The 14,199-nt window shown below is 35.7% G+C and overlaps 1 protein-coding gene across 3 annotated transcripts in view; it reads right to left on the reverse strand.

Annotated features, from left to right (window-relative positions):
* The window catches only part of BCAP29 (B cell receptor associated protein 29), a 49,572-nt gene that overhangs the window by 31,214 nt on the left and 4,159 nt on the right, over positions 1-14,199 (reverse strand). For all 3 annotated transcript variants that reach the window (XM_026503447.4, XM_044385755.3, XM_026503456.4), the window contains exons 3-6: positions 13,431-13,531; positions 8,712-8,862; positions 7,401-7,536; positions 2,204-2,312 (exon numbers count right to left, since the gene is read on the reverse strand). In XM_026503447.4, the coding sequence (XP_026359232.1) occupies positions 2,204-2,312; positions 7,401-7,536; positions 8,712-8,862; positions 13,431-13,531 (497 nt within the window). The remainder of the gene's footprint in view (positions 1-2,203; positions 2,313-7,400; positions 7,537-8,711; positions 8,863-13,430; positions 13,532-14,199) is intronic.

A 14,199-nucleotide genomic window follows, 5' to 3' on the forward strand; every position in this document is an offset into this window, starting at 1 on the left:
AAACATTTCTTAAGCCCTGTCAGCCTTAATATCCTTCATGTTTAGAAATCAATGATTTTTGAATGACAATAGGTACAAAGCATTGTACTACTGAATTTACCTGAATCTCTTGCACTATTAATTCACATAATTTTTTAGTTCTCGCCTTAATGAACTTGACTGGAATACGTCAAGAGAACAGAGCCAAAGATTTATCTCCTTTAGAAATGGAACTTTGATCTTCTCAAGGTCATTAATACTGTTATGTGAAATAATAATTTTGGGTACATAAACTCTGTTCATAAAATATCACACATCTTGCAGAAACCTAACAGGACATACTCAAACAGGTAAAATCTGCTTTTACCTCAACACTGATTCACTCTGAAAGTAGGTTTGTAGTCTACACTTTAAACACAGAAGCCGGTATCTCTTGCTATCAGATTATAAACACAATGTCTATATTATCAAAAGTTCATCTACTCCAAACATCTCAATTGTCTGTTAAAGAAATACTGAGTTTCTTTATATTACTCTAAAATAATATTAGGTTTAGAGTTGTATCTCAGACTTACAAAGTCAAAGCTCAAAATATCTTAAAGCTGGGATTTTTGAAATGTAAAGGAAAAAGAAACTAAACTTAAAGTTAAGATAGGTGCAGCATGGCAAAAAACCTGTTGTCTTTTATCTTTGTACCACCCTTCTTACATTAAAAGAGGGATCCATGCCATGGTGGGTATGAAAAAAAGCAAGACTTTGAAACAATTTTTTTTATGCTAATAAAAGGTATTTCGGAAATAGTCCCTTGAATTCTTCAAAAGGATTGCAGCAATATTTTATGCTGGGTGAAAAAGAAGAACACTGCTTCTCTTCTTAAATGTCTAACATAGAGGGTGGGTGATTACTAAATTTATTTTCATGTAAGTGTTAAAACTTCTTGATCATGTTCCAAATCTTTTGTAACAACAGAAGAGGCAACAGTACCAAAAATGAATTTTGGGCTATACTACACCAATCACATAATACACTATCTTGTCTAGAAGAGTAACTTATTTTTTTAACTACTGCCTCTAATCTTTTTTTTCACTTTAAATAAGAAGTAGGAAAGTGATTAAAGAATTTTATATCATATGAAATATCCTATGGATTTTGTTTTGATTTTACAGAATGAGCTTTTATCTTTGGGCTTTCCATATCAAATACAAATACATCTTGATGAAATAAACTCTATCCAAATATTGCAAATAGATAATAAAGCAATTTATAATATAAAAAAACTTTTATTAAGCCAAGATCTATTTAAAGAAATATAAACTTACAAATGGTCTAAAGTAGGTCCATGATTCAGTCACTGAACATTCTCCAATTTACCTCCAACAAAGAGTAGTGGAAGAGATTCAAAATCGGAGAAGGTCTATACATTGATCATTATCTTAACTCTGGCTGGCTGAGAGGTCTGCTACTGTCTGGACAATATCAAGGAATATCTGTTATATGCAAGGATGTTGCCCAGGGGTCCAGCCACAAATTTTTACTCAGAGTTTCCTGGGATGACACTGGACTTAGGGTACCTTCTTTTCTGTGTTATGTGGCTATAAGCAATAATATATATATTTTTTTTGATGAAGAAGAAAATGCTATCGGAATTATTAAGAAACAAAAAAACATAGAAGAAATAGCTGACTTCCCAAGTCCTGATTGCAATGTATTTTAGAATAAGCCATTCAAATTGTCAACAACCCCAGACTGTTGCTTACTCTACACTATCCATCTCTTTTCAGGGACTGCTTTCCTTATATCTGGCAGGTAGGAAATATTAGGGTTTGAGATAAGCAGTATATTTTCCTGTAACCAGAACTGTCCCCCTGCGATTGCTTCTTTCAAAGAAGCAATATACTATGATGGAAAAATGTGATTCATTTTCCAAAACTGTGTTTACAAGCAACTTTTCAGGAACATAGCTCTTTTGCTAAGGCAGGAACATCTGTATTTACAACACAGATCTGAAACACCTACATGTTTCTCTGTATAACAGAGCATGTTTCTCTTGGCCAAAATCATGTTTTATCTTCATATTTGAGCCGGAATTTATAAATAGGTCACTCTCAGTATTTTAGCCAGAAGAACACTGAGCCATTAGTTTTGTTTTAGGGAAAACAGTGAAGAGTAACTGCATAAAATATCATGCTACACTTTCTACTTCCGCACATGCCCAAGAAGTTACCATCTGAAGTCTTCTTTAATTCAGTTTTCAGTTTTTCCTGGTCTTCTACTAGTTTTTTATTTTCTGCTTCCAAAATGTGTTCCTCTTCCTTGGCATAGCTTTTCAAGAGCTATCAGAAAAGAGAGTTATGGAAAGAAGTAAGCTTAGACTGCAACAACCAATATTATTTCAGGAAATGGGCTGAATAACATATTTAAAATTACTGGTCTTCATTTGATTCTTTTTTAATATTTGTTATTATGTTATGTTAGTCACCATACCGTACTTCATTAGTTTTTGATGTAGTGTTCCATGATTCATTGTTTGCGTATAATACCCAGTGCTCATTGCAATACAGTCTTTATTTGATTCTTTGTCCTTTTAGTATTTTATAATTTTCTACAATGTACTTTTGCTGATAGAAACTTGATATTTGGCAAACAAAAAGATTTCTTCTTACTAAGGCTGAAATCTCTGAAATGAACATAAGAGTTTCTGGTTTGGCTATAATTAAAATTATGTTTCCAAAAAGTATTTAGGTAAGTAATGTGAATGGCTTTTCCTCCATTAAGTGTGTGATGTAAATCTAAGGAGAAAAACAGTTCTGAGGATGATATTAATTGGTAAACCATTATGTTCCAATTACAGAGCTGTCTACTCAGACTATTTTTATGCAGACCAATCTGTAAAAAAGGAATATAATGTCAGAGTGGGGTGGGTAAGTGTAAAATGTCAGGGCCATCTCTATGTTTGGAAAATTCTACCTAATTCTGAATAGTCATCGAATAGTCCCCAAATTACTCTTGTTCAGTTAATCTTTTACAAAGCTTTTTATATTTTAAAATCTATGCAGGCTTTTAAAATGTTTTTTGTATGTTTGTAGATCATCCTTCCTTTCTTTCTCTTTCTTTCTTTCCTTTTTTTAAAAAAAGATTTTACTCATTTGTCAGAGAGAGAGAGAGAGAGAGCACAAGCAGGGGGAGTGGCAGGCAGAGGGAGAAGCAGGCTCCCTGCTGGGCAAGGAGCCTGATGCAGGACTCGATGCCAGGACCCTGGGATCATGACCTGAGCCAAAGGCAGATGCTTAACCAACTGAGCCACCCAGGCTCCCGGTGGATCATCTTTTCTAGGCAAGAAAAATTAAGATGAGAATAGTAAAATATTTGACTAAAATAAAAACATCATGGAGGAAAAATTTCATAATCTGTATGTCTAAAAGGAAACTATCATTGTTAATAGAATTAAGAAGCTTACTTATCTTAGAGAAATTTTAAGATATTTAAGTTACCAAGAAAGGCAAATTAATGTTTGAAAAACGAAATATGTGCATACACTGGCATGGGTTATTTGAGTAAATAAAGCGGCAGCAACTTGATATTGACAGCTTCCATAGTCAGGTAAAAAAAGCAGCTCAGGGCAATTTTAAACAAAGTGACAGAAAATAATTTCTACTGCAGGGTAATTCCCTTTCTAATGTAAGCTGGTATATCCAATAAACAAAACTCACAAAGTTCTACGGAGCATGGGCTACATGCAAATTTATTACAATTAGGTGATATAAGGGATAAAAATGTAAGAGAAACATGGTCTCTGCTCTCATGTAACTTTAATCTAGTAGAAACAATGAGACAAGAGCATACAAACTGTACCACAGGATCAAATACAGTTCTATCATGTTATAACAGAGTTTAGGCAGCTCAGAAGGAGGAATTAAAGCTCTAATGAATATATTATATGACCCCAAAGAATTTTTTTAAGAGACAAAGCACACTTAAGTATATACTTAAGCTGAAGGAGACTCCTATCTTTAAAATTAAAAAAAAAATTTTTTTAAAGAGCAGAAACAAGATTCCCCCCCCCCCAAATCTCTATAATTTGTTACCTACTTCAAGTTCAAAACAATCCTAGCTGTTACTTCACTGAATTCAGTTCACACAGTCTCCAGTGATTACCCAAATTGGAAGAGAACCACTGAGTTGCAGGAATGTTTATACTGACTGCTTGAATTATTATGCCATTGACTTGGAAAAGTTGGATTTGTGTTGGTCTTGTAAATAAGCTTTCATTATTGCACCTGCAAACTTGTCCAAATTTATTATGTGTGACTTGATGCTGGAGAAAGACCAAGAGCCCTGGAACTGAAATTCAATAGCTAGCTACTAGCTACAACAATGCATGTGTTCCCTGTCCCACCCACCTTATACCACCGTGGTGAGTGGCTGGAAAAAAAACCGGTAAGAAGTAAAGCTCCATCACTGCTGTTATTTTAAAGCAGTTAAATTAAGAGTTAATTGGTCTTTCATAATTGTTTCATTAACTGAGTCTCGGAACAGAATGGGGTCTCAGGTGCCATCTGAAAGTCATTTTATAAGACAGCATACAAAGGGCACAAAACAATGTGGTTAAGAGTGTGGATTCTAGAGCCAGGCTGCTTGGATTCAAATCTTGCTCTGTCATTATTAATTTGTTGAATGGTTTTGTGTCAGTCACTTATCCTTCCTGCGCTTCCATTTCCTCATATATAAAATACGGATAATAACAGTACCATCCTCATGGCGTTGTTCCAAGAATTAAGAGTTAATACCTTACTGTGAAGGTTTTGAAGCAGTACCTGGCATAGTGTTAGCTATTATTTATAACCTTGCACTTGAGGACGTGTGAGGTGACTTGCCTCAGGTCACAATGCTAATTACTGGTAGAGTTAGGATTAACACTTAAGTCTCTTGGATCTCACAGTAAAAGTGCTTTCCATTTGATAAGGTGTCCCTGATAGAGAATAAAGAGTTGTTTCGGCAATTTTATCTTTCTTTAGCTAATATTTCAAAATCGACATGAAATAGCTCAAAACAGAAGTGATCTTTGATATTCTGACCTCTGGCTTTCCTTGGTCAATTAGTTACACTTTGGGCACTGACGGTATTAATGTGCAGCTCACGAACTTTCTCCTTACTGTGTGCGAACTTTGGCTCAGCGTATCTACGTGTCTCTGATGTTCTGGGGCCAATGACTGGGTCCTTCCCATACAGGAAGCAGGGAACCAGGATAGCATGGAATCAAAGGGGAGGAAAACAAACAAACAAACAAAAGGAGAGAAATTGTGGAGGAATCAAAGAATCAGTACTCACGAAATAAATTTCCTTGCAAGGGTAACTCGTTGTGAAAACAATACTAAAGGAAAGTTCCAAAATGTTTTGAGGAAGGTACTTTTTTTGAAGGACCAGACTAATTTAAGTATGTTAATTAGGGTGTATACGGAAAAAAATAATAGTACCAAAACTTTACAGAAACACTTTCCATTTCCTTAAAGCTGATGAGTAAAAGGAAAACAACTAGAGAGTAAGAGGAAAAAAGCAGTGTTTTGTTAGTAACTAGAACACATTACTCTAACATCATGGGCATAATTTTAAATCAAGATAGGTACACAGTAAGTTTACAAATACAAGGCTGGGTGCTTTTGAGTTTAGCCATCATATAGTAATCAAAGCTTTGAGGGTTTTGTTTTTACTTTTACCATTTTGAAAAAAGATCAAAGGACAGAAAATGAAACAATACTGAGGTACAAAATGAGGCTGATTTTGCTGCTGAAACATTCCAAAAAAGCAGAAATAACTTATTGCCTGCTTTTGAATACAGAAATACCATGAGCTTGATTTCCCAGACCTGTATTTACTACAAAGGGAAATTTACATGACATCTATGGATCAATGCCTTTTCAAAACAGAACAAAACAAAGTAAAAAATAAAGTGGTGCTAGTCTCTAAAAGTTTCCTTAAAAGATGCTGGTTATAATGCCCCCAAAGAAACATTTTTGAATGCTATTTTATATGAGAAAAGGTATTTCTTTACCTTTTTTGCTGTAGTGGAAAATAAGGCAGACATCATTAGAAATAAAACATGGGTTCTGAATAGGTGACCATTATACTACAGCATCAAACACAATTTCTTTTGCAGTGAGGTTTGCCTTATTTAATAGGTTCTGGAAAGCCTTCTATTATATTATGTATTGGCTAATTCATTTAGAAAAAGGGTGGTATTCGGGGGCGCCTGGGTGGCACAGCGGTTAAGCGTCTGCCTTCGGCTCAGGGCGTGATCCCGGCGTTCTGGGATCGAGCCCCACGTCAGGCTCTTCCGCTATGAGCCTGCTTCTTCCTCTCCCACTCCCCCTGCTTGTGTTCCCTCTCTCGCTGGCTGTCTCTATCTCTGTCGAATAAATAAATAAAATCTTAAAAAAAAAAAGGGGTTGTATTTATAGTTCTTTCTATAAGAGGCTAGGCTCTAGGACTAAGGTAAGTATGTTAATTCTCTATTATTAAACTCAATACTTTTTACATAAATATAACTTGGGGTAATACATAATTGACTATTTTCAATTCATTAATTTATAATAGGAAAACCATTTTATTGTATTATTTTAGGAACACTTTTTTTAAAGAAAATTTGTTTCACTTCTGAATGGTTCCATTGATACTTTCTTCTAAGAAGTAGAATTAGCAAAACTTATGGGGATTAATATGAACAGCAAACACTCAAGCTATTGACATCTTATTCCTAAATTTTACATTTAAGAAAAAAATAAAATACTTTTGTAGCTATCATTTTCTCATTTGTTCTTTTTATTTAATAGGGAAAACATCAGTTCCTAATATATACTCTGCCTGAATGGCAGGAGAATTACAGCATAGGGTTCTCAAAAAGGAGTATCAGCAACATGACCAAATTGAAGATTTTTAAATATATGTGCAGTCATCAATCTAGCATTAACTACTTTCCTCTCCTCCCTACATAACGAACATTTAAAAGAACACACACACAAAAATAAAACAATCAGGCTTAAAAATTATTTAAAAAATAATTTAACTGAAAAGAAAATGGAAACATAGAGACTTATAAAGATTTACTTAAGTTATAAAGTAAAATTAATGGTAATGAAGGAATTAAAATCCATATTTCCAGAATACTGTTTTTTCTTTTAATCATAGGAAATAGGTTCAATGGAATTAAAATAGGTTCAATGACATTCTACTATGGAGGGAAATTGAGAACAAACAAATCTAAAGGAGAATAAGACACTTTGAAACAATCATTTCCTAGAACAATATTGCTACTTATGGTCACTCTTTGCTTACAAATTATAAAAATGCTCTTTTTGATACTGAAAAATAATATACCTTGGGAAAACCAACATTTACACACATTTTTAAAAAGCAAATTTAAATACCCGTTTTAGTCTTTCATTCTCTTCCATGAATTTTTTGGCAGCCTCATTAGTATTTTCTGCTTGAGTTTTAAGTACTCCTTTGTTTGACAGTTCTTTAGCCAGCTGTGTAATAAGGATAACCAGACGTCTCAACACTCTAAACAAACAGAAACATCAGAGTACTGTGAAACTAGTCGTTAGAAACTGTGGTTTAAGATAAACAGTCACTGTCAAATGATTTCCCTTAGGTATGGGTATGGTGGAGGGAGATATTGTTTAGGGAGGACATATGTTAGTTTCTTTTCTTTTCTTTCTTCCCCTTTTTTTTTTAAAATCTAAGTCTTTCTGTCAAAACAAGCCTGTATCTCGTTCCTTTGGAATCTTTGTTATAAGACTAGCATTTAGAAGATAGGTTCAGCGGCACTTGTTAATTTAACTGCCCTCCTTCTAGAGGCCTTTGGCCAGGAGGAGGAGAAATAGAATTTCAGATAGTGTGTGGGGCCAGTAAGAGAAGTCGTTTTTGTTCTTTTGATTTTCTTCCCCCCACCACCTCAATATTTGCTATTTAAAGAGCATTGTGTGAGGCTGGCCAAGCCTAAAAACTGCTCATTCACATCAGTTTATGGGTAACTTCCATTGTTAGACATAGAAATTAGTATCTTCAAATATTCACTCAACAGGTATTTCCTCGGCTAAATGTTTGGAATTGCTAAGTGTTAAACACCGTGCTGGGTACTGGGGACACGGCAGGAAATGAAACAAAGTCCTTCAAGGGGTTTAGGTTCTAGCTGGGGAGGAAAGAGTTAAAAAAGTATTTAATTGCTACCATGAATGATACTCAAAAAAATATATAGATACATTCCATGGAAGTATACAACAGAGATGGGCCACCTGCTTTGGGGGGAGTGATGGTCACAAATGGATTCTCTGTGAAAGGGGCTGAAGGATGAATAGAAAGGTAGCCAGGGAAAGAGGGGAGTGTTCTGGCAGGTGTGAAGACCCTGAAGTAGGAGGGAGTCTGGTACACAATAGGAACTCAATAATTATTTGTTGCAAGAACGAATGCATGAACAGCTCAGTGTGGGTGGAATGTGGTGTGAATGTCAGAGAACGGGAGGAGACAAGGCTCCTGAGAGAAGCAGGGGCCAGATCACGCAGGGCATTATGGACTTATCAAACCTACAAGCCGTAATGACTATTATTTGGGTATTTCATCTGTTTTCTTTTATGAAGATGTTGGTATACTAAACAGCATAGGAAAAAAAATCTGTAGTATATGTAGGAAAAATGAGGAAGGGAAATATATATCATGTTTTAAAATTTAAAACTTACAGCCAAAAAAATAATGAAAATCCAGAAATATAAAGATTTCTTTGAGACCTAAAAAGTTTCATCTGTGTGTGTTCATAGGCTCCAGGTCTGCTGGTTAAGCCTTTTTCAATGGCAGGTGCAGACGAATATTTCCTTACTTCTCGCACAGCATCTATTAAAGAAAAAGAGAAAACATTACTTTTGGCTTTTAATATAAAATTATTATTAACATGGAAAGCAGTTTTAGAAAAACTGAACTGACTTTTAAATAATGGACTTTCGGCTATGGGCTTTCTTTGTCTTTTCCTCTATTATTCCTGGAGGGTACCATACTCAAAAGAGATGCTCTGTAAATGGATGTTGGTGGGAACCTTTGACTGAACAGGATTTTTTTTTTGTACTCTTCATCTAGGACTTATTATCATTGTACTGTCTCTCATTTCTAGCTACACTGTAAACTGTTATCCGTCATTCTTTCTATCCCTAATAGGTTGAGTAAAATCCAACCTACTGATAGTAGCATATAGGTCATCTCTCATTCCGATCAATTCCATGAAATTGGAATTGACTGTACTAGCATTTTATTATATTATCCCTTCAATATTATCAAATTATTATGGTAATTACTGAAATAATATTAAGTTATTTAAAGCAATATTATTAAAGTAACAATATATTATTATTAAAATACTAATAATTAATACTAGTAATAGTAATATGACTTTATTGAGATTTTAGAAATATTTGGTTACACTGAGATTTCCACTAGCATAGGTTAAAATGGAATTTGACCTATGGGGGCATATGCTCCCCCAATGGGCACAGGGCTGGCATCTGCTACTGGAAACAGTCAGAGAGCTACACTTTTGATGCGTTCAGTTCCATTAAGTCTCAGAGGTACAGGGGGTCTATTTCTTTCTAGTGGAAAACAGATTTCAGCTTATTCATATCTATATTTAGTACACTCTGAAGTCACTGGATTCTTGTAGATCCTAGGTAAGGCAGATCTGCCCCTTAGGTGTCTCAAAGACCAGTGGGACAAACAAGTCAGACTGTTTCTTTCATGTAGGCATCAGCATTCTTAGGAAAGAGTTACTGCCACAGGAAAGAGATTTCAGTTACAAAACTGAGGCCACTTCAACTACTATTTTAGTTTTTAAAGATTTTATTTACTTGAGAGAGAAAGATAGAGGGCACGTGAGAGAGAGCATGTGAGAGAGAACACGAACAGGGGGAAGGGGATAGGGTGACGGAGAAGCAGACTCCCCCCAAGCAGGAAGCCTGAAGCGGGGCTCGATCCCAGGACCCTGATGACCTGAGCCGAAGGCAGACGCCCAACCGACTGAGCCACTCAGGCACCCCTATTTAAGTTTTTTAAATAGCAGCTTTATTGAGTTATAACTCACATAACTTAAAATTTACCCTTTTAGGGGCGCCTGGGTGGCACAGCAGTTAAGCGTCTGCCTTCGGCTCAGGGCGTGATCCCGGCGTTATGGGATCAAGCCCCACATCAGGGTCCTCTGCTATGAGCCTGCTTCTTCCTCTCCCACTCCCCCTGCTTGTGTTCCCTCTCTTGTTGGCAGTCTCTATCTCTGTCAAATAAATAAAATCTTAAAAAAAATTTTTTTTACCCCTTTAAAGTATATAATTCAGTGGTTTTGAGTATATTCACAAAGTTGTGCAACCAACAACACTAATTTCTGAATATTTTCATCAACCTCCTCAAAAACCCCATACCCATTCCACACTTCCCCCATCTCCCAGGAACCACCAATCTACTTTCTGCCTCCATGGATTTGCCTATTCTGGACATTGAATACAAAAGCAATTATTTACTGTGTGTTTTTTTGGTGTGTTCTGGCTTCCTTCACTTAGCATAATGTTTTCAAGGTTCATCTGTGTTGTACCACGTAGCAGTATGTCATTATTTTTTATGGCTGAATAACATTCCATTGTACAGATATACCACATTTGGTTTATCTGTTCATCAGCTGAAGACATTTGGACTGTTTCCACTCTTTGGCTATTATGACTTATGCTGCTGTGAACACTTTTTTCTCTGTGTTGTATGTTACCAGTCTTGTATTTGGTTTCCATTTTTTTTTTTTTTTTGGTTTATTTTCAATTAGAGTTTGCTTTTTTCTAGCTTCATAAATTTCTTTAAATTCTTTAAATTCTGGAACAATTTAAGCAGCATTAGTAATGTCTGTTTTTTTAAAGTGGTGGAATTTCTTGCAAAGCTATCTGGTTTTATTCTTTTCTGATGGGGGTAGCTTTTTATTTTTAATAATAACTTTCTGTAATTCTTCTATGGAAAATTGGTCTGCTTAAATTTTCTGTATGTACTAGAGTTCATCTGATAAGTTATATTTCTCTACAAAGTTATCCATTTTATTTAGGTATTCAAGTTTACTTGCATAGAGGTATGTGAAATAGTCTTTTTTTTAAAAAAAAGATTTATTTATTTGAGAGAGAGAACACACACGCACAAGGGGGGGGGGAAGGGTGAAGCAGATTTCCCACTGAGCACAGAGCCCTATGGACTCGGGGCTTGATCCCAAGACCCTGAGATCATGCCCTGAGCTGAAGTCAGATGCTTTACTGACTGAGCCACCCAGGTATCCCAGTCTTTAAAATCATCTTTAAAAAATTTTCTTGATCTTAATGGCTATTTCCTCTTTTACATTTCTCAGATTGCCACAATAATATAGTAACATCATACCAACCACCAGGAAACAACTAAAAAAAACCCAAACACAATAGTATTTATGAGTTATTCTAAGCAGACCAGAGGAACCACACAGTAATATGAAGGATCCTTATGCTTGTTATTCAGCTTCTTTGGCTTTTAAAGAAAAAATAATATTCCTGGATCCATTATGCAGAAATGCTGAAGATTAATCAATAATATCAAAGAAGTTTATAAATGTAAATGGTCATACAAACCTACCTAGAGAATAAAGTCACCTGTATAAAAGCAAGGAAACTATGTCTGAAAAATGAAACTAGGCAACCATACGGGCAGGGTGTGACGTATGGTCAATTTTCTAGAAACCACGTAGAGACAGCCTTTTTTTGGATCACTCATGGAAACTTTCAAATTCCTGGGATGCATTTCTGCTGACACTAAACATATTCCTGGGTTTCCTGCTTCCTTTCTGCCTATTCCCACCCCTTAAAACACACATATGCACACACATTCAGTTAGTACTGGCTCCAGGAACACGAACACCTTGTAATGATTATTAGAGAAACAACCAATAAGAAAAATGAAACAAATTTGAAAGTAAAATATAAATGAAACTTGAGTAATCTGGTTTTCCATAATTTACACCATTGTCATTCTGGTGGACAAGAACACTGGACTGTGTATTTTACATTCACTACTGCATTTAAACTTTTGAACACCGCAGTGGAGCAGGTGTGATTACCCTATTCTGAGATGGAAACACTGAGGCTTAAAGCACAGGTCCCTATCTGCCTGCCTTTACCACCCAAGGTCAAAGGTCCTATATTAACTATCCATGATGTCCCTATTCTCTGAGAATTAATTACCCACTCTGTCCACAGATGTAGGTTCCAGCCAGAGGTCATGCTTCTGATTTGTGACTCCTACCCCTGACCATAGCTTACCAGACAAAGGTTGAAAACCTAGTACGAACTGGCTCATTTATTTTCCTTATCATTGGAATTGGGATCAGAAATAGCTAGTTAATCCTTGCATATGGCTGGCGTGATGACACTTGTCAGCTATATGGTACCCACAGCTATATGACTGAGAGCAGAGTATCAGAGTCCATAGGGATAAGGAAGAATGAAGTAGACCCATGGAGTAATGCAGGGACGTGAAAATGACACTTCAGTTCCTAGGACTAGTCCCTTCCTGGAATTTGGCTTCCTTCCTTCCCTGAGCTGCTCTAAACCAACTCTGTATTTTATTATAAGTTCCCCTTTCTTGCTCAAGTGAGCTCCAGTTGGTTTCTGATATATGTAACCAAAAAAACTTTGTACTACCGTTTTCCTTCCTTATATGGATATGTGGCAGTTTTCACTAGAAATTCTCGTGATAATTTTAGAGTTAAAAGATCACAGTACTACAGGGGCGCCTGGCTGGCTCAGTTGGTAGAGTGTGCGACTCTTCATCTTGGGGTCATGAGTCTGAGCCCCACATTGGGTGTAGAGATTATTAAAAAAAAAAAAAAAAAGAACATAATACTAGAGCCAGAAGGAGCTGCAGAAATGATTGCCTTTTTTCTCTTTGTTTTGCATATGGATAAACCAAACTCAGAGAGATGAAATGCCATTCCAAAAGGCATTTAGTTAGCTGGTGGCAGAGTTGGGACCCATTTTTCTTATTGTCCTTTCCTTGTTTAGTGTTTTCTTTCATGGCTGGAGATTTACTTGATAATGATAGCATACCATGAGACAACTATTGACATTTTGAAACGAGGCATGAATGCATTCACACATCCTGATACAATCGCCTACTTGTACCTTCTCACACCAGTTGTTCCCAGTTTTATAAAAAGAAATTCATTTCAAAGGCTGGTGGCATGGAACATAGGAAATATTTTCTCGGAAAACAGTGGCATACGTGGTGGTTATCCCAGGATGACTCCTGTATAACCTACTGCACATCAATAGCAAAATCAACTTAGTTAATTAAAAACCCAGTGAATTCATTAATAAAAGAAGCCCACTAAGAGTTAAGCCCAATTAAAAGAAGAATCCAGTACTTACCTAGAAATAGAACAATCAGTAGGACTATAATAGTAAGGAAAGCCTTGTTCCAGAAAGTTGCAATTTTACCCCAGACATTAAATGAAAAAATCTTCTGCCATCTGTAAAGCAATAAAATTACATTAGGTGTAAAAAATCAGAAGATTTTGAAATGCTTTGCAAATATTCAATTAACATTTTGGTAACTGTATAGTGAATGAAAAGAATTACAGAAATTTAATTTTTTCTGTCATATCAGAGAAATAGCAATTTTCTGATGACATGTCTCATGAAATAAAGAACAACTCTTTCAAGTTTAATGATAATCTGACATTATCTTCTGTCTGGTGGTTTAAGCATTCTACAGCAAAAATAACTTTTAAAGTAAAGATACATGAATTCTTATAGTAACATGTAATGTTGCTGATAGAAGTTATTACCTTCTATCTTTTTGCTAATTAGGGTAATAACTCAGAAATAACAAAGACCTATTGGTCTAATAATTAGCAACATTTCAGGAATAGGGAGTCCAACTCGGCACTATATATTTTTACATAATACACTTCTATTTTTTATTTTTTTTTTAAAGATTTTATTTATTCATTTGACAGAGATAGAGACAGCCAGCGCGAGAGAGGGAACACAAGCAGGGGGAGTGGGAGAGGAAGAAGCAGGCCTCCAGCGGAGGAGCCTGATGTGGGGCTTGATCCCATAACGCCGGGATCACGCCCTGAGCCGAAGGCAGACTCTTTTTTTTTTTTTTAATTTTTTTTATTTTTTTTATTTTTAT

The sequence above is a fragment of the Ursus arctos genome, unplaced genomic scaffold (assembly GCF_023065955.2).
Source record: "Ursus arctos isolate Adak ecotype North America unplaced genomic scaffold, UrsArc2.0 scaffold_3, whole genome shotgun sequence".
NCBI classification, from domain to species: domain Eukaryota; kingdom Metazoa; phylum Chordata; class Mammalia; order Carnivora; family Ursidae; genus Ursus; species Ursus arctos.